General features: G+C 45.5%; 1 protein-coding gene across 1 annotated transcript; it reads left to right on the forward strand.

Annotated features, from left to right (window-relative positions):
- Nucleotides 1–15,042: 15,042 nt before the first annotated feature.
- LOC120928590 (protein FAM166C A-like) lies at nt 15,043–15,604 on the forward strand. The gene has a single exon (XM_040339640.1). It carries the CDS (start codon nt 15,043–15,045, stop codon nt 15,508–15,510), a length of 468 nt encoding a protein of 155 aa, XP_040195574.1. The 3' UTR covers nt 15,511–15,604.
- Nucleotides 15,605–21,658: the final 6,054 nt, after the last annotated feature.

Consider the following 21,658-nt stretch of genomic DNA (forward strand, 5'->3'; position numbering starts at 1 on the left):
TGAACATATTGCGTCCATCTATTAATCTGCACATCTCTGGAGCACTTTATGGACTTTTGCGTATTTTTTTTTTTGCTTTATTTTTAGAACTTTATTTATAATCAACAATTGAGCATTAGATTTACTAATTTCACCTTTCATATTAAGTTTATATCCAATGTTGGATGCACGCTTTATCTAATACACAGTTACAGTACTATTAGCTTAAAGCGGGGGTTCACCCTTAGAGGGCACTTTTCCCCCTTAGATTCCTGCTCGTTTTTACTAGGGGAATCGGCTATTTATTTTAAAATATGTGCAGTACTTACCCGTTTACGAGATGCATCCTCTCCGTCGCTTCCGGGTATGGGCTTCGGGAATGGGCGTTCCTTCTTGATTGACAGTCTTCCGAGAAGCTTCCGACGGTCGCATCCATCGCGTCACGATTTTCCGAAAGAAGCCGAACGTCGGTGCGCAGGCGCAGTATAGAGCCGCACCGACGTTCGGCTTCTTTCGGCTACGAGTGACGCGATGGATGCGACCGTCGGAAGCCTCTCGGAAAGCTGTCAATCAAGAAGGAACGCCCGCTCCCGAAGACCCATACCCGGAAGCGACGGAACAAGATGCAGCTCGAAAACGGGTAAGTACAGCTCATATTTTACTACAAATAGCCGATTCCTCTAGACACAACGAGCAGGAACCTTATGGGAGAAAAAAAAAAAAATCATAAATGGGTGAACTCCCGCTTTAATATTCAGGCTATATTAAGCAGCAGTGGGTTAGCGCAGATATTTTACTTTATATATAGATCACCAGTGAATGCCCGCTGACTACCAGACCTGGAAAAAGGCCAGCAGAAGATGTCAGTGGTCATGGAAGGAGCAACAAGCAGGAGCTTAGAAGGTGGGCACACAGAAAGGTTGGTGCACCATGATGTGCAAGAATGTTGTAAACTTTGAGAATGAATCGCTCCACATTGTCAATTAGGATTTGTTGTACAGTGACTCTGTTGCACTCTCCTCTCCCCCCAAAAAGAAATTGCCTAAAGCAGCCAGTGTCTTCTGACTTCTTAAGGGTAGGAGCTTCCATCAGAATCTTCAGCAATTAACACTCTGGTCTTTCGTTTAACCCCAGTATGTCACTACTGAGCTCCCAATTATAGAGAACTGCTTTCGGCTTTTTTTAGGGTTATGTAGAGCCTCTTTAAACCTTATTTACTGTTTATCATGATTAAGTAAATATTTTAATATCCATATACTGATCACTGTTACATGTTAGGCAGCAAGACAAAATTCAATCTACCACCTGATATGGAAAACCCCCCCTTAACCACTTCAACATTTTTACCCCCTTCCTGCCCAGGCCCATTTTCAGCTTTCAGCACTATCACGCTTTGAATGGCAATTGCGTGGTCCTTCTCCCAAACAAAATTGACGTCCTTTTTTCCCCACAAATAGAACTTTCTTTTGGTGGTATTTGATCATCTCTAGGGTTTTTATTTTTTGCACTATAAACAAAAAAACACAATGGCCCAGATTCACATACAGAGGCGTATCTTTGTGCGGGCATAGCGCATCTCATATGCGCTACGCCGACGTAATATAGAGAGGCAAGGCCAGTATTCACAAAGCACTTGCTCCCTAAGTTACGGCAGCATAGTGTAAATGGTCCGGCGTAAGCCCACCTAATTCAAAGTAGGCAGGTAGTGGGCGTGATGTATTGAAATAAAGCGTGACCCCATGTAAATGAAGGGCCGAACGAACGGCGCATGTGTGCGCATGCTCAGAATCACGTTGCATATACTCCCTAAGATACGACGGCTCAATGCCTTCGACGTGAACGTAACCTACGCCCAGCCCCATTCACATACGACTTACGCAAACGGCACAAAATCCGACGGCTGTTCCGACGTCCATACCCTAACATGACTTAACCCTGCTTTATGAGGCTTAACTTTACGCCGGACGTATGCCTTACGTAAATGGCGTAAATTACAGTGACGGGCGTAAGTATGTTCGTGAATCAGCGTATCTAGGTAATTTACATATTCGACTTGTAAATGAATGGAAGCGCCCCTTGCGGCCAGCGTAAATATGCGCCCAAGATACGATGGCGTAGGAGACTTACGTCGGTCGTATCAAGCCAAAATTCAGGCGTATCTTGTTTGCTGAATAAGGCGCATAGATACGACGGTGCATCCGTGGACTTACGCGGCGTATCAGAAGATACGTTGGCGTAAGTCCTTTCTGAATCTGGCCCAATATTTTTTACTTTATGCTATAATAAATATCCCAATTTTTTTCCTTAAAACAATTATTTTTCTCAGTTTAGGCCGATATGTATTCTTCTACATATTTTTGGTAAAAAAATCGAAATAAGCGTATAGTGATTGGTTTGCACAAATGTTATAGCGCCTACAAAATAGGGGATAGATTTATGACATTTTTTTATTATTTTTTTTTACTAGTAATGACGGTTATCTGCAATTTTTGTCAGGACTGCGTTATTGCGGCGGACAGTCCGGACACTTTTTACACTATTTTGGGACCATTCACATTTATACGGCGAACAGTGCTATAAATATGCACTGATTACTGTATAAATGTGACTGGCAGGGAAGGGGTTAACCTAGGGGGCGATCAAGGGGTTAAATGTGTTCCCTAGGGAGTGATTCTATCTGTGGGGGGAGGGGACTGACTGGGGGAGGTGACCGTTCAGTGTCCCTATGTACAAGGGACACACCATCAGTCTCCTCTCCCTGACAGGACGTGGATCTTTGTGTTTACAGAGATCCACGTCCCTGGCTCTGTAACTGCCGATCGTGGGTACCTGGTGGACATTGTGGCCGCCACGCACGCGCATTAGCACCCGCGGGACGTGGCGGGCACACCTGCGCCCCCTAGCAGCCGGGAGGCCTGAGGACGTCATATGATGTTCACCCAGGATGGCAGAGCCACCTTGTGGACGTCATTTGACATTATGCTGGATGTAAAGTGGTTAAAGGCACAGGGACACACTGGACACCCAGCATATAACACAATGGCAGAGAAGGTGCCTAGTGCATCCCCTTGCCAATATTCCAACAGTACAAACAAATGGTCCCTGCCCTCACTAATTACTGGCCTTTGTAGCAAGGAGCAGATGAAGGGAAACTCAATCATGTCAAACAAAACCAAAGAAAATTCCCAGCTCGTCTTACCAACCAGTCTGCAGCTAACCGAATTGCCCTGTCTAATAATATGCATAGGGGGGGAAATGTGGAGTGGTTCCAACACTATGTTTTGGTCTTTCTAATTAAAATAGACAGAATTTATCAGGTGAAAACATGTATTTACTACATGGTACTTGCACTTTTGATTGGTGTATTTTTGTTTTTGCCCACATTTAACCTCTAACACTGCATACAGTCATGTAGACCTATATGCGGAGACATGAACAACTTAGATCGTTTCTCTGTAATTTAATACAGTTCTCAGCATGTTCTATCATAAGAAGAGTCAAACAATCTGCTTATCCACATTCCAAAATAAAACACATTTCCAATTAAAATTCAATGACAGGAGAATTTTATTGTTATCAATGGAACATATAAATGTAGAACACTGATATTGCCTTTTCCCGGGAGATGCACAATCAGATGTCTGAAAGCCAAGGGTGGTTTCTGATTTAATAAATCATTCCATAAATGTCTGTTTCGTGATGAGTTCTCCCCCATGTTACTTTGCTGAATATTTTATTTTCTTTGAATCATCCAAACCTCCTCACATTCTCACTGATAAAACCAGATGGTGTATTGGTCCTGTGCCATAGCTACAATATCTTGCATTCTGTTAATGGCAGCAACCATTAATCTTTATAAACGATGCAGTTCAAATGCAGTCTGTACTGCAACCACAAGTATGCTTTTGTGCATTTCTATAGGATCACCAAATGAACAGTATAATATCAAGAATTAAAGGAGAATTCTATCTCACACTATAATGTTTTCAAATAATACAAAAGAACACAAACTACAGACGTGTAATATGTATGTTGCTACCAATAAAATACTTAAGGTGGTACAGGGAAACGATATTTATTTTATCTACTGTATCCAGGTCTATCTATTGGTTAAAATCAATAGTCACTCACCAGAATGACCACAATGCTGATGATCATCGGTAAGGTATCTTGTGGGTTAAACCTACTGAATTAAAGCGGTTGTAAACCCGCGATAAATTTTTTATTTATTTTTTTCACCTGAAAGGCAAAAGCCATAATGAGCTAGTATGCACCGCATATTAGCTCATTATGAAATACTTACCTCGGAACGAGTTGAGAGGAACTTACCTGGTCCACGCCGAGCGAGATGTCATCTTGACTCGGCGTGTCTTCCGGGTATCGCCGCTCCAGCGCTGTGATTGGCTGGAGCGGCGATGACGTCACTCCCGCGCATGCGCGCGGGAGACTTCAATTCGGCAAGGTCCGGCGGCTGCCGGTCCTTTGGCCGAGGATCCCCGCTGCGCATGCGCCGCTGCAATCAGCGGCGCATTGCGGGGGGAATATCTCCTAAACCGTACAGGTTTAGGAGATATTCTTTATACCTACATGTAAGCCTTATTATAGGCTTACCTGTAGGTAAAAGTAAAAAATGTGGGTTTACAACCACTTTAAGGCCTGCAAGATCATGAAAAATAATGATTTTACCTATAGTAATTTCATAGATTTAAATATTTTTAGTCTCCGATCAAGCAGGTTGTAGATACCAGTCCTACTTTCTTTTCAGTGGACATGATTATCTTTTTAATATTTAGGTATCAATCTGCCATAAAAAAAAAAACGTCTGTCTAATCTAAGCTAAGCTGATAGACCTTAAACCAACCCATCCATCATTGAACCTCTATAGGTGTAGCACACACTAAGGTGCTGCAAGAAGAAAGGGATCCCTTACCCTGCACAGAAACAGGGCTGTCTTAATGAGAAGGCACACCTGGGCACTGTCCAGGGGCCCTAGCTGCATGGGGGGTCCCTGCACTTTCCCCAAAGTAGCTGGTCCTTGAGCCCATGCTGCCCTGAAATTGAGGCCCCATGATGGCACTGAGAGTGATAGATGCAAAGGGGAGGCAATCTGCCTCCTACCTACTTAATGACTGTTTACCTGCGCTGTCATCATTGTAGGGGCCCCAGAGCATCACTTTGCTCAGGGGCCCATGATGCTATTAAGACAGCCCTGCACAGAAAGACACACTGCATCTTCACAACACACTTGAGTCAGAACAGTCCAGTGCTTTGTTTTTATGTTTTATTGAGGGGAATAAACTTGGATAGGGATATTATGGGATGCCCACTCGATCAAAGCACTTGATTGAGCAGTAGAACTCTTCAGGGACACAGCTATATACAGTCCGTATATACACTTCTCCTCTACCTCCTGCACCTCCTCTACCTCCTGCACAAATCGTGCTTGTAGACAGGGGCGTAACTAGAAATCACAGCAAAATGTTGTATGGGGCCCCCCAGAGCCGCCCTAGTGTCAATGCAGCGTGACCTGTGCCCAATGCAGCATGACCTGTGCTCCATACAGCGTGACCTGTGCACCATACAGCGTGACCTGTGCCCCATACAGCGTGACCTGTGCCCTATACAGCATGACCTGTGCCCCATGCAGCATGACCTGTGCCCAATGCAGCGTGACCTGTGCCCCATACAGCGTTGCCCGTGCCCAATACAGCCTGGCCTGCCTGTGCCCAATACAGCCTGGCCTGCCTGTGCCCCATACAGCGTGACCTGTGCCCAATACAGCATTGCCTGTGCCCAATGCGGCATGACCTGTGCCCAATACAGCGTTGCCTGTGCCCAATACAGCCTGGCCTGCCTGTGCCCAATACAGTCTGAACAGCCTGTGCCCCATACAGCGTGACCTGTGCCCAATACAGCATTGCCTGTGCCCAATACAGCCTGGCCTGCCTGTGCCCAATACAGCCTCACCTGTGCAGAGGAAGAGGCAAGCCGGCCGGATCAGCAGAGAGCGGGATTGCCCGCTGTAATAGCTTTCATTTGAATTTCCCGTCTTCCCCGAATGTCGGTGCGCAGGCGCCGTATAGAGACACACCAACATTCGGCTTCTTTTGGCAACTGGTGACGCGCTGTATGCGACCGTCAGAAGGCTGTCAATCAAATAGGAAAGCCCAGTCCCGAAGATCATACCCGGAAGCGGCGGGAGAACATCTATCTCGAAATCGGTAAGTACGGCATTGATTTAAAAAAAAATACCAGTTTCTGCTCCCCTTAAATAGCCTCAATCTAATGTTAAAACATTTTTTTCGGGTGAACTCCTGCTTTAAGGCAAACTATTCAGATGGCATTAAGCAGGAACTTTCTAAAATGTTGTACTCTGTATTAACCTTATAATAACTCTGAGAATCAAGCTCCTGAGAGCACAGAGAATGGAATGACTGTTCCCCATTTTAAAGGGTTTAGTACACCTTCATTCATATCCTGAATAATAGTGATTCAGGAATTCAACTACTTTGTAAAAACTGCAGGTATACCAAGGTGCTTGCCGCCTCATAAACATCTCTATTATTTACATCTTATAGGTTTATTGTGCCCAGGAAAATAACTTCCAGAGCTTCAATTCTGCACCCTGTGGTCTCACTTCCTTCAAGAGCAAAGTTGCTTGAACTGCTATGCCTGCCCCTCATCTCCTTCTGCCCTTTCACAGAAGCCGTTGCATTATGTGAACTCATTCACAAACTACAAAGGCTTCTGAGAATGGGCAGCAGAGAGGGACAGGCATTATTATTTAGTGTATTAGTGTATTAGTGTAAGGAAGCATTCTTACTATTGACCACTAATGTGAAAGGCAGTCCTCCTATTGATCACCAATAATATAATAATATTTAGCAAGTTCCCCTTCGCTTGAATATTCATTGTAAGATTTCTCTATGGTCAAAAAAAAGTTGCGAAGGAATACGTTTAGGATATTATAAAACAAAACATTTTCTATGCTGTTATTTAATTCTCTTTATGATATTAAAATGTGGCAATCCGAAAATCTGTGAATGTTTATATCCCTCTTCTCACCTCAATCAATTGGTGTATACGGAGAGAGTTAAACCAAAACAATACACCGCAAAAAGATCCAGACAAAGGCAGCAACTGCAGACAAAGATTGTATTTGTAAAAGACATAGCCAAGACCACTGAGATTTTTTACTCAGGCTATTGTATTTTTTGAGACTTCTATGATTCCATTATAAAAGAACTAGCATCTTAATGTAGGAAGTAGATACTGATACTGGATGATTCCTGGACAAAGATGGTGCTGTCTTTCTGGACTGAAGCGTTAATCCATTTTCATGGAACCTCTTATAAACTTTGTGAAAGCAAATGGATACCTGAAAGAGTTATACTATACATGCTCATTACTTCGCACAATAGGTGTAAGATATGCATACTAATATTCTGCCAAGCTAAACCAATGCAGGTGTAGCACCCTTCTAGCGCAGGTTGTGAGGCACATTTAGCTCTGGCTCCTTTTGTAATCAAGAAACAGTAGTTTGTTCTGGCCTATGCAGAAGCTGGGAGTTTGATTGCTTCCCCCTGCCTCTGAAAAAAGCTTACAGAGCTTAGGACAGGAGAGTCAAATCAACTAGCCTGAATATTTATCGGGTATTTATTGGGTACTAGCCAGTCATTGAAGAAAAAGTGTCCAGTTGGGGGCTAGAATGGGATAAATAGTCTGAGATACTGGGGAGCAGGGCTTCTTCTCCTCAGGAGGGTTCCATAGGTGTAGGGGCTCTTAGGCAGCTAGTGAGTAGGGACCAGGGTGTGGGGCCAAGCTGCAGTGTCTGTGTCAATGGACACACATAGAGTGGCTCAAGAGCACATGCGACTTGCTATGGGGGTGCTCAACAGGGGGGAGGAGCCAGGAATGTCGGGAGGGGGGACCTGAGAGGAACCATTACAAAGAGCAGGTAGGTATACCAAGTTTGTTATTTTTTTTTAACTTACCGTATGTACTCGAGTATAAGCCGACCCGAATATAAGCCAAGGCACCTAATTTTACCACAAAAAAAATGGGAAAACGTATTGACTCGAGTATAAGTCTAGGGTGTCCATCTGCATGCCTCACTGTGCCTCACTTTGCATCACTGTGTCCATGCCTCACTGTGTCCATGCCTCAATGTGCCCATGCCTCACTGTGTCCATGACTAGACTGACTTTGAACATGGGAGTCTATGGAAGAGGTGCCCAGGTTTGAAAAATTGGTGCTCCCCAGCCATAGGTCACCCAGACAATAAACTTTGCCCACTTGTAGAGAAAGAGTGGGGCTACATGTGTGCCAATATTGGGGTCCAGGGGACCTACGGCCGGTCAGTACCGGGTCCCCAAAGTCCGAGAGATCAGGCGCAAAAAGGTGACTCGAGTATAAGCCGAGGGGGCATTTTCAGCACACAAAAAATGTGCTGAAAAACTTGGCTTATACTCGAGTATATACGGTACCTATATAAACACTTTAAAATCATGGTGTGTAGCATTACAAATGAATACAATAAAGATCATTCCCACATTTCAGCTTTAAAAGTACCAGTACATGGAAACATACAGTATACTGTATGGTGTTTATAATGTTGATGAATGTGTCCTTGGTTGCTAGCAATATACTAGTTCTAGAGAAAAAAAAAATGTTTGAAGCATTTAATACCTCTTAAATACCATTAAAATTTGAGCATGACCTACTGCACTACGCAGACTTGTGTACAATTTATCAAAGATCATACAAAGCTGTAGCAGATAGGTTAAAACAAACTGTCTATTGAGAACACAAAAATTATATTTGTTAAAAATTACAGTGTATAATTTTTGGAAATGCCAGTGCACAAGTCATTAGACAGAGGTAAGATGCTTGAATGTCAGTAAACTAATTGAATGGAGGCTGGCTTCAAATATTCAATATGTCAACAAAAAAAGTTTTGAAATTTAAATGACAACACAGCATCGGAAGCCTACATCATAAATGTGTAGGTGTTAACCACAGCAACTATTTATATTGTAATTTATAACAATACGAAAAAGAACATTTCAGCCAAACTACTGGCTACTCTTTCACCAATGTGAAGACGAAAAGAGAAAGAAGTATGACAAGTTTGTATACACTGGGAGGTGCCTGCACTCTTGTGCCCTTCGCCTGTGAGCATATACTTTAAATTGACCTCCAGGCAGAATAAACATACTGAAATGTATTCAATTTATGTATTCAGTAAATGTATGTATTTTGTGTAAAGTTAGTATAACTACCAAAATCCCTTGGGTCCCGCCGGTGATGGGGATAACTCCCAGGCCTTCCGTTGGTGCCAGAGGTGCACGACACAGCAGGCTGCACTGGAGGGTCCCTACTGGGACTCCCTTGTGGATGCTGAACCCAAAGGGTACATGAGGGTCTCAAGCATTTAGGAGGGCATACCCTCTGTCACGGTTGAGCCTGACGTGCAGAGGGAAGGCTTCTCGTACAAGCCCTGCTCAGGGACCACTGATATTGTGACAGTGGCCACAAGAGAGTAGCTGTGTATGGGTGCCTGGATAGTCTTCTGTGTGGTGGATGTGTCACCAGGGTGGACCAGAAGGTTAAACGGCCCAATTAGCCAATTTTTTTTGTATAATGTGAAAGATGATGTTACAGAGTAAATAGATACCTAACATGTCACGCTTTAAAATTGCGCACACTTGTGGAATTACGCCAAACTTCAGTACTTAAAAATGACCATAGGCGACCTTTTACAGGTTACATGTTTAGAGTTAAAGAGAAGGTCTAGTGCTACAATTTTTTTTTTGTTCCTATAGTGCTACAATTATTGCTCTCACTCTAATGATCACAACATATGTAACCTGTGTGTATCTGCCACTGATACTAGCCAGTGCCTCACCAGCCACTGACCTCACCGCACGTCCCTCACTGATCACTGTGCCTCTCTACCAACTACTTTACTTTAAAGATCACAGCACCTCTGAATGCAAACCTCTCCTCCTCCATTATGCTACCTCCAGTCTACCCATCTTTTACCTCTTCCAGAACTTCCCTCTTATTCTCCTCCTTCAACCCTGTTTCATTGTACTGCCTTTGTGCCATGAATCTCTCACCCTCCAGGTCACAGCACCTATCTTCCACCGTATACACTCCACCTTACCCCCCCCCCCCCCCACTTCAACACCCACTTGCCAACCCTTCCTCTTTACCTGTGTTGTGTGTGTGGGGGTGCAGCTTGGTATCTTCGCCTTGGGCACTGGATGGCCTTGTCCCAGCACTGGTGGCAGGCAGCATTAATAGGTAAATTGCTGGGCATATTCATAGGTATATCATCACCACTGCTGAATGCTACCGACATTGGGGATGTAAACATCCCCTGCCTGCCACTGTCACTGAGCCTGCCATCAGTCTGTACCGCAAAGGTGAGCAGATGGGTCAAGGGGGATGTCCAGAGGTAATAGAGAAAGGATTACAGTTTGGAGCGTTAGCTCTCTATTTTCAGTGTACATAAAATCATAAGTAATGGCAGGCTTTCATTTTTAAAATAATAATTGTGCTGAGGTTTGTATATGTCCCTGAGACTCTGACTTGCAGGACAGCAATTTCAGTATATTTTATGAGTACAAGAAGGCTTTTGTTTTGTGTAACTATGCCCCTTTAAGCCCCTCCAACTCTTAGCCTATTGTGGACCCACCCACAGTTTGCCATGGCACGCTCCAAGAACCACATTACTACTCTACTTAAGATACCCAGAGGCACCCTTTTGCTCTACCCGTCTTTTACCCTCCTCTCTCTCCCCCCCCCCCCTCTTTCAGCCCTCCTCTCTCTCACACCAACCCTTACCTCATCTCTATTTAATTTAATTTGTTTTAATAATTTAATTATTTTAACAACAATTTTTTGTGTTTTCATCTTATTTATTCCCAAAAAGGACCCACCAAAATCCTCAGCACCAGGCTGATGTTCTTAATCTGGTCCTGCTCACTGGCTGTCCTACCACTAGTACATACTGTTCACTGACTGCACTGGCACTACATACTTCTCACTGACTACCCTGTCACTACATACTGCTCACTACACTACCATTACATACTGCTCACTGACTGCCATGTCACTACATACTGCACACTGACCTCCCTGCCAGGGTGTGCTCAAAATGGAGCGAGTACAGAGAATGGCAACAATTTTTTTTTTTTTTTAAATGGCGTAGGTGTTCCCCTCAAAATCCATACCAGACCCTTCAGGTCTGGTATGGATTTTAAGGGGAACACCGCATTCAAAAAAAGTGGTGTGGCGTCCCCCAAAAAATCCATACCAGACCCTTATCCGAGTACGCAATCTGGCAGGCCGCAGGAAAAGAGGTAGGACGAGAGAGCACCCCCCTCCTGAACCATACCAGGCCACATGCCCTCAACATGGGGAGGATGTCCCCATGTTGATGGGGACAAGGGCCTCATCCCCACAACCCTTGCCCGGTGGTTGTGGGGGTCTGCGGGTGGGGGGCTTATCGGAATCTGGAAGCCACGGGGAAACCGGCTGAAACCCTGTTGCATTAGAGGGGGCGCTATTTAAGAGCTGTCATGGCGGGTCTAGCGTTAATCGGCGGGCGCCTCCCATGGAAGCGGAAGTGGATCATGGCGGCGTGTTTTTCCATATCTCGGGATGAGGAAGGATTACATTGCTGCAATTTTTTTTCTTTTTTAATAAAGGACTTGTCCCAAGCTGTGTCTGTGTGTTTTTTTTAATTTTTTACACTTTTTTTGTGAAATGGTGGGGTACAATGTACCCCCTTACCAATTCACATAGGGGGGCTGGGATCTGGGGGTCCCCTTATGGGGGTTGTGGGGATGAGGCCCTTGTCCCCATCAACATGGGGACATCCTCCTCATGTTGAGGGCATATGGCCTGGTATGGTTTAAGAGGGGGGGGACTTTCTCGTACTCCCTCTTTTCCTGTTGCCTGCCAGGTTGCATGCTTGGATAAAGGGCTGGTATGGATTTTTGGGATTTTTGGGGGGACCCCAACGCCATTTTTTTTATTTTGGCGCAGGGTTCCCTTTAAAATCCATACCAGACCTGAAGGGGCTATAATTTGAACCAAAAGCCAACACTGTTTTGATCTGAAATGACCTCTTGCTATTAGGCATAAATTTACATAAAATTCTTTCAGGGATACGTGGATTATTCGATTGTTAAGGGACACTTCTAGAGTATTTCACTAAAGAGACATAGATTTGCTCTTACTTACTCTTGGTCTTATTCAGGGCCTTCATATTTCTATATATACCGGATACATTATTTAGATAAATTCAAATTTACCTTTATATCTATGGTTTTGCATTATACGATCCTTAAATCATATATTAGTAATAAAGTTTGAGATATGATATTGGCCACACACAGAAAAGGTTGTTTTCAATTATTTGGCTCCTCCATGGGAGAATAAAAAGTCAGGCCCCGTACACACGACCGAGTTTCTCGGCAGAATTCAGCCAGAAACTCGGTCGGAGCTGAATTCTGCCGAGAAACCCGGCCGTGTGTACACTTTCGGCCGAGGAAGCCGACGAGGACCTCGGCGAGGAAATAGAGAACATGTTCTCTATTTCCTCGTTGTTCAATGGGAAATTTCGGCTCGCCGAGGTCCTCGGCGGCTGCACAAGGAACTCGACGGACAAAACGATGTGTTTTGCCCGTCGAGTTCCTCGGACGTGTGTACGGGGCCTAAAGCTTGACAATTGTGTACTACTGCAAAGCAGGAAGCAGAGCCTTAGTATGTATTGAGTTAATATGACTGTCCCAATGTGCATATATCATTACTAGTAATAAACTGAGTGTACCTAGGTTCATTTCGAGGCAGGTTTACAGAACATGACTAAAGCTCGGGTGTCAAACCTGTACCCAATGTCAGGAGGACAAGGTCATCAGGAGCCCAGAGCGAATATACCAAACTGCACCCCCCCAAGGTGTATGAGCATTATGCGTTAGCAAAAATCCCCCTGCAAAAACACTGAGCACTATTTTGCATGCTTACCCCCCTAAGCATAAATCTCCCCTCATGCCAGTGCAAATCTGCACACTTGCTATTTCCCCCCCCTTTCCTCAAATCCCCCCCCCAAAAAAAATGTCACCCCTCCTAGCACAAATCCACTACGCTGCGCAAACTGTTGGCGCTATATAAGCCTTGTATAATAATAATAATAACACCCCTAAAATGTCCGCTCCTAGTTGACATCTCCCCCCACTTTAAATACGATTATCACACACTGATAAGATTATTTATATCCAGCTTATCACTGTACATATATTTATCAAAAATCATTCAAAAGAATATACATTCATTTTAATGTCTTTAAATAGTCTGGTGCCCCATACTAGCACCTTCTAATGAGGAACACTATACTTGTGTATAAAGCATTGATTACCACTGTGTCTTCTTATCCTTAGGACCAGAATATTGTGAATGTGGCTCAGCTGATAACCTCTGCTTTATGCTGCAGTCTGCGTGAATTTTGTGCCAGATAGGAATATCTCACACCCAGCTTGCCAGGCACTAACTTATTTATACTTTCTGACAGTCCACATTCCACAACAACATGCTTCCTGAAAATGTAAGAATAAACTGCATCAGAAGATGAGATATTAATCTCTCACAAGTGTTTCCCAAAAATGTTAAACATCAGACATTGACACATATTTTTATGGCTGGGGTAGGAGGAAACATCCTTCAAGCATGAAACAACTTAAAGTGTTCTGCAATTACAGTAACAGGCATTTTCAAACAGGACATGTGGAACCTGATGCCGCGTACACACGGTCGTTTTTCGGCATGAAAAAAAAACGAAGTTTTTCAGCATGTCCAAAAAAATAAGTTTTTCCAACTTCATCATAAAAAACGATGTTGCCCACACACCATCGTTTTTGAAAAATTATGAACAAAGCGCGGTGACGTACAACACGTACGACGGCACTCTGAAGGGGAAGTGCTATTCGCCTTTGGGCTGCTTTTAGCTGATTCCTTGTTAGTAAAAGACGATTTGCGCTTTTTTGTCTGTTACAGCGTGATGAATGTACTTACTCCATTATGAATGGTAGTTTTACCAGAACGAGCGATCTCGTCTCATAACTCGCTTCTGGGCATGCGCGGGTTTAAAACGTCGTTTTAACCCACACGCGATCATTTTTTACAACCCGAAAAATGAATTTTTTCAGAAGCCGAAAAAAGATGTGAAGCCCACACACGATGATTTTAAATGACGTTTTTAAAAACGTCGTTTTTTTTCATGCTGAAAAACAACCGTGTGTACGCGGCATTAGGGTTTGCTAGTGTTTTTTGAACTTTGGCTGTTAAACAACTGATGGTACCTGCATAATTCCACGTCCAAAGCTACTTGGCAAAGCCAGCAGCATGGCACCAATAATCTTCTTAGTTGTTTGCAATAGTGACCATTCTGATCACCTCTAAAAGGAGGGTATTCTTTCCACTGACCACAAATGTAAGGTGTGATTTCCCACTGACCCCTGGTGAACTGGTTTTTGCAGTGGTTCTCTGACACCTGAAAATTATTTTAAGGTTTTCTCTATGGTAAGAAGGTTAAGAAAGGCAAACGTGGATTGCCATCTAGTCCTATCGAATTAAAGTCATTTTCTCTAAACAGATTATCTTCTGGTTTTGAGTGGTTCACAAATGCCACAGAATTCTTTTTAGCCCCCTTTCAAACTTGTACGACTTAAAAGTTGCGCAATTTTACCGCAATTTTGCGGCCGTGATTTTACCACGATTTTTGCCGCGATTTCAATGAATGCCTGTGTAAGTGGCATCAAAATCGGACCAAAGTAGTGCAAGGACTACTCTGAAGTAGGCACAACTTAAAGTCGTGCCAGTATGAATGGTAGTCATTGAAAATAATGGAGAATGACTTGTCATACGATTTTGCAGTCCAAAATCGTGAGACAAGTCGTATAAGTGTGAAAGGGGACTAAGGAGCTAGGCACATAACAAGAACAGAAGAAGTGTTGCTATTGCTGAAAGTGTTAAAGTTAAAGGTCACGGCACCGGATGGCGTCCAGAAGTGCCGGCACATTGATCACCCACAACAATGCCACCTACATCCCACCTGCTCTCATGCCTGGGTACCGTGGACATATTCCAACTGAGGCATTCACCTATGGAGATACGTATGGAAACACCACAGCGCGCTGCTTCCAGGATTTCCGTTCCTCAGCTCTCAGTTCAAGCCAGAGTCCTTACTGCAAAGGAGGGCAGTTCCCTACCAGTTACTCCAATGACCCTGCACTGGTGCTGAGCAATCGATCCCGTGGCTGGGACAGGTTCTTATACAGTCCTAACTGGTCCCGATACCACGTAGACTATAACAGGACCCAGGAGCTGGACCAGTTCAGAAAGAGTGCTCAGCAACACAGAGACCACTACCGAGACAAAACCGGAACTGTGCCACAAGTGCCCCACTTCATCTTACCTGTGAAGAATGAGGACAATTACCCTCTACCTCAACAATGGATCTGAAATGGCCTTACTTTCCTCCATGAATACAAGGAACCCAAAAACACCATAATTGCCATCAATGGACTGATATAATAAATAAATATTGAGTCTTAAAGTTGAACCCCAGGCAAAACTTTTTTTCTTTTAGTTTTGGACAGAATGCCTCCAAATTGCCACGTTGTATTGAATTTTTACAGAACATTACACTGTTGCATTTTGAAAAGGAATGGTATTAATTTTACAATATGGCTTGTGTAGCAATTATGGCCCGGATTCAGAAAGAGTTTACGTCGGCGTATCTATTGATACGCCGCGTAAATTCTAGGATGCGCCGGCGTATCTTCTTTCTGTATTCAGAAAGCAAGATACGCCGAAATTTGGCTAAGATACGACTGACGTAAGTCTCTTACACCGTCGTATCTTAGTTGCATATTTACGCTGGCCGCTAGGTGGCGCTTCCGGTGATTTACGCATAGAATATGTAAATTAGGTAGATACGCCGATTCAGAAACGTACGTCCGCCCGGCGCATTTTTTTACGTCGTTTACATAAGGCTTTTTCCGGCGTAAAGTTACCCCTGCTATATGAGGCGTAGCCAATGTTAAGTATGGACTTTGGGGCAGCGTGGAATTTTGCGTCGTTTGCGTAAGTTGTTCGCGAATGGGGCTTTGCGTAAGTTACGTTCACGTCAAAACCAATGATGAGGCTTTGCGGCGTAATTTGGAGCATGCGCACTGGGATATGTCCATGGATGGCGCATGCGCCGTTAGTAAAAAACGTCATTTACGTGGGATCACCATTCGTTTACATACAACACGCCCACTGCCTGGATAATTTGTATTACGCGGGCTTACGCCGGACCACATACGCTACCCCGCCGTAACTTAGGGCGCAGGTTCTTTCTGAATACAGAGGCCCAGATTCTCGTATATCGGCACATCCTTATGCGGGCGTAGCGCATCCAAGATGCGCTACGCCATGACAACTTAGAGAGGTAAGCTCCGTATTCCCAAAGCACCGGCGTTCAAATTTGCGCCGGCGTAGTGCAAATTCGTGGGCGTATGTGGGCGTAAGTGAAAGTAGGAAGGAAGTGGGCGTGATACATTTAAATGAACCGTGACCTTATGCAAATGATGGTCTGAACGGACGGCGCATGCGCCGTCACGTGACCGGGTGTCCCCCACCCCTATGCGCATGCGCACAACGCGATTGGCGAGTTGCTCCAACCAAGTGCATAAATACACCCAGACATGCGCCCATCGTGTGCAAAAGTACACCTGTTAGTTTACTGTTGGTGGTGAGCTTACTTTTGCAGTGCTTTGCCATGTCTGCTGAGCGTACAAGGAGAAGGAAAAAGAATTTCTCTCATGATGAGAGGGCCATCATTCTCGCAGGCATGGAGAGGCACTATGACCGCCTCCATGGGTCCAGGAGTAAAACTACAAGCAAGGGGCGAAGGGATGAGATCCTGCAGAGGATAACGGATCAAGTGAATGCTGTGGGCAATGAGGCGAGGAGGCCCCATCATATAGGCAAAAAAATAAATGATCTTAGGAGGAGGGTCAAGGACAAGATGGCCCTCATGGCGAGGCATGCCAGGGGCACTGGTGGGGGACCTGCCTCAAGGATCCGTCTGACACCAGATGAGGAGGTAGTTGCCCGGTGCCTTACCAGGGTGCAAGTTGAGGGAATGCCGGGCTATGATTCTGTTCATCCGCCCTTGAAGACAGGTAAGTGTTTATTTCAACTATCTGGTGTGTAGCATGTGTGTGGGGGGAGGAAGGGAATATGTGACAAGTTTGTGGGTCCACCAACATGTGAATGTTTTGTGTCATCCACAGGTGTCCAGGATGAAGCTGGCCCGTCTCGTGCCCCTGCCCGTCCCACACCATCCCCTGATGCTGATGCCCCTGCCCGTCCCACACCATCCCCTGATGCTGATGTCCCTGCCCGTCCCACACCATCCCCTGATGCTGATGTCCCTGCCCGTCCCACACCATCTTCATCTGATGAAGATGCCCCTGACCCCCAGGGAAGGCAAGCGGCATTGGTGGAGGAGAGTGGTGGCCACGCCTCCATTGAGGAGGTTCTGCAGGATGCGGAGCATTTGGGGGAGGAGGTGTCACTGTCCCTTTTCATGGAGGATTTGGGAAGCTTGGCTGGTCCATCCCGGACCTCAAGCCCACGATCCTCCATATCCTCGGACTCCATCTCCAACCCAGCCACTCCCTCTGTCTCCATCCCCAACCCACCCCCTCCATCTAATCCCTCCCCCTATGCCAGGCCTGAAGCCTCTCGTGGACCAAGGAGGTCAACGCCGAGAACCAGGGGGGTACCCGAGTTGCTGTCTGTGACCCTGACCACTGCGCAGGAAGACCAGACCCGCCTTATGGGTGCGATGGGCCAGGACTTCACTTGAGTGGCTGACAGCCTTGGGGAGAGGGGACATGTCACCGATGTGATTCAGGACATTGCAGGCAACACCACTGCAATTATCACATGTTTGCGGGATCTCGAAACCACCACAGCAAGCCTGGTGAAAGAGGTGCAGACCCTAAATGAGTCCGTCCAGGGGCACACAGCTGCCATTGTTGGTGTTCAAACCGAGACCAATAACCTCCTGAGGAGGATAGCGGTGGCATTAGAGGGCAGGCCTCCTGCCCCGGTGGATGCTCCTCTGCCTGATGCAACCCCCCCCCAACCAGGCAGTTGAGGAGCCGGGGCCGGGGCCGTGGCCGAAGGCAGGCCAATTAGTTATTTTTCTAAGTATTGCTCTGGTAAAGAGTTTTTTATTTATTTTTCTAAGTATTGCTCTGGTAAAGAGTATTTTAAGTTATTGTTGACAAATGCACACGGTGAGGCGTGCAGAATAGTGTGACTGGTGTGAGAATGGGGGGGGGGGGTTGACACTCCTGCCAGCAAAGGGGTGTCACCCTCTGCTGTGTGAAAGGTGTATGAATGTACAGTAACATAATTGGAGCCTTGGCGCGGCGTTACTGCTCCCTAAAACAATGTGGTTTGATTGGGTCTAATCCAATTCGATGTGCATGTGGGGGGTGTGTGCTAGGGACCACAGTGGTGTGCACGCGTGCATTCACATTGTGCCATTTTTAATGTGTGTGTTTAACGTTCAAAGAGACGTTCAACGAGGCATCTCCTGATTGCTGATCCCTCAGCAGACGGGGTACCCTCAGGCAGGGGGGGATTGTCGGGTTGGGGGCTCAGGTCATCACGTAGTTCAATCTCCAGGCCCTTTCTCACTGCGAAGTTGTGCAGAATGCAACATGCCCCGATGATCTGGCACACAAAGTCTGGGGAATACAACAGGGTCCCCCCAGACTTATCCAGGCATCTGAAACGGGACTTCATTTGGCCAAAGGTTCGTTCCACCACTGCACGGGTACTTATGTGTGCAGCATTGTAGTTTTCCTCTCCTGGGGTTTGTGGGTTCCGGAATGGGGTCATTATATGAGGTCCAAGTGCATATGCCGAGTCACCTGGAAGGGAAAAGACAGGAGGATGTTAGTCATGCATGTGTCCCTCGTAATGTCTGCGTCATAAGGGGGGGACAGTCATACCTGACACCCATGTCACTCACCAACCAGCCAGCTGTCCCCATACACGTTCTGGTCAAACTCCATTGGGATGTCGCTTTGGCGGTAGATGAAGCTGTCATGACAGGATCCGGGGTGTTTGGCACGGACGTGCCATATGAGGCCATGGGCATCCACGATCACCTGGACATTGATAGAATGCCAGAGCTTCCTATTGCGGAATAGGTGCTCTGTGTCACGGGGGGGCTGTAGTGCAACATGGGTGCAATCAATGGCCCCGATGGTGCGTGGGAATCCTGCAATTCTGACAAAATCTGCCCTTGCCTTATTCCGCTGGACCTCCTGGGTGGGTCTGACGATTTGGTTGGACATGTGTCTCAGGATTGCGGGGACAACCTGGTGCACACATCTGCTCATGCTGGTTTGTGACATCCCAGCCACACCTCCACTTGTGCGCTGAAAAGATCCAGTGGCCAGGAAGTGGAGTGTTGCCAGGACCTTGATCAGTGGCTGCACTGCATGTGAGCGGTGTGTTGGGCTGGTAAGGTCATCCTGCAGGATTGTGGTTATTTCCTGGATGGCTTGAGTATTAAATCTGAAGAGGCGATACACCTCTGCTTCCCCGATGGTCAAGACGTCTAATGGCGTTCGGTAAAAACGCTGCCGTGCCCTCCTCCTTCTCCTTCTCATTCTAAGCGCCTGGGCGCACACTAGTTGTGCTATGACCATGCCTGCCCCTGGCATGTTGGCATACAGAAGTCTTGTCCTGCAAGTGTGGTTGCTCAGCTCGTCCGTAAGGGTGCTGCTAAAGCTGCTCTCCAGCTGACCTGCACACGTCTGGTGCAAAGTTGCCCCTGCTTTTATGAGGGGCAAGTTTACACCGGACGAACAGCTTACGCACACCGCTCGTAGCCTGCGTCGGGCGGTCGTACGTTCGGGAATCTCCGTATATCCCTCATTTGCATATTTGATTATGAAATCAATGGGAGCGCTGGGCGTTCTCGGCGTAAATGTGCGCCTACGCTACGCCAGAGTACAAACGTTGCGCCGATCGAAACAAGACTAATTTCTGGCGTACCTGGTTCTGTGGGTATGGCGCACCGATACGACGGCGCATCTGTTCAATTGCGCCGCGCATATCAAGGTGCCCCGGTGTAACGCCTTTGAGAATCTGGGCCCGAACCTGCCTCACTAAGTTACGGCGGTGTAGCGTATCTGAGATACGCTACGCCCGCACAAAGTTACGCCAGGCTTTCTGAATCCGGGCCTATATATTCTTTAATAAAAATGCTATATTTTTTTTCTCCACTATAGTGAAGCGACTCTTTTAATTTGAACGATGCAGAGGTTCAGATGCCAAGCAAAACTTCCAGGTTTTTCAAGGACTGATGGAAGCCATAGGCTGTCAACATACATTTTCAGATGTAATCATCAAGGTTTCATTTGATAAAAAATAATGGGGGTTATTTACTAAAGGCAAATCCACTTTGCACTACAAGTGCACTTGGAAGTGCAGTTGCTGTTGATCTGAGGGGGGCATGCAAGGAAAATAAAAAGCAGCATTTTAGCTTGCCCATGATTTGATGATAAAATCAGCAGAGCTTCCCCTCATTTCAGTTCTACCCCTCAGACCTACAGCGACTGCACCTCCAAATGCACTTTCAGTGCACTTTCAAGTACACTAATGCCGTGTACACACGGTCTGAATTTCTGACAACAAATGTTTGAGAGCTGGTTCTCAATTTTTCCGACAACAAAAGTTCTTGTCTGAAATTCCAATCGTCTGTATGCAGTTCCGACACACAAAAATCCTACGCATCTCGGAATAAATTCGACACATGCTCGGAATCATTGAACTTTATTTTTCTCGGCTTGTCGTAGTGTTGTACGTGACCGCATTCTAGATGTTCGGAATTTCCGACAACATTTGTGTGACCGTTTGTATGCAAGACAGGTTTGAGCGAACAATCCGTCGTAAAAAAATGTACAGTTTTGTTGTCGGAATGTCCGATCGTGTGTATGCGGCATTATAGTGCACTTGTAGTGCGAAGTGGATTTGCCTTTAGTAAATAAACCCCAATATCCCAGTCTGGCAACAGAGTGTACATATTTATTAAAATGTTTCCACTTGTTTTTTTTAGTAAAGCGGACATTAGAGTAAATTTTCATGTTAATTTAGGTTGCTTTAATAGTTTGTTTTGTATGACCACATCTCAGTTATTTGTGGGCATACAAAGTATACTATTAAAGTGGACTACATGAACATGAAATGAATATATGGCTTCAATCAGATTATCTGAAATGGCTGACTTTGCTCGCAGTCATCACCTGGTTGGAAATAAATGCTTGTTCAGGTGCTGGAAAGTATCTGGACTTTACCAAAGACACTAGTAGTGGGGTGGGATGGGATCTAATTCTCCCAGAGTGCAGTTCCCGAAATGGCTTGATTGGTGGCAACTAAAAGCTAGGCAGGCCAGGACAGAGTACCAATTATTAATTATGTTATTGGTGAGACACAGGTCAAGATCATATCCATCTGGATGGAGTCTATGCTAGAGAATTCGACAGTCAGAAAGCATAGCCAAGGGACATTTACATTTTAACCAAAGTGAGAA

This window comes from Rana temporaria, chromosome 2 (assembly GCF_905171775.1).
Source record: "Rana temporaria chromosome 2, aRanTem1.1, whole genome shotgun sequence".
NCBI lineage: Eukaryota > Metazoa > Chordata > Amphibia > Anura > Ranidae > Rana > Rana temporaria.

Bases quoted from the DNA above. Each gene is read 5' to 3' on its own strand.
- LOC120928590 (XM_040339640.1), top strand. From the start codon at position 15,043: ATGGCGTCCAGAAGTGCCGGCACATTGATCACCCACAACAATGCCACC.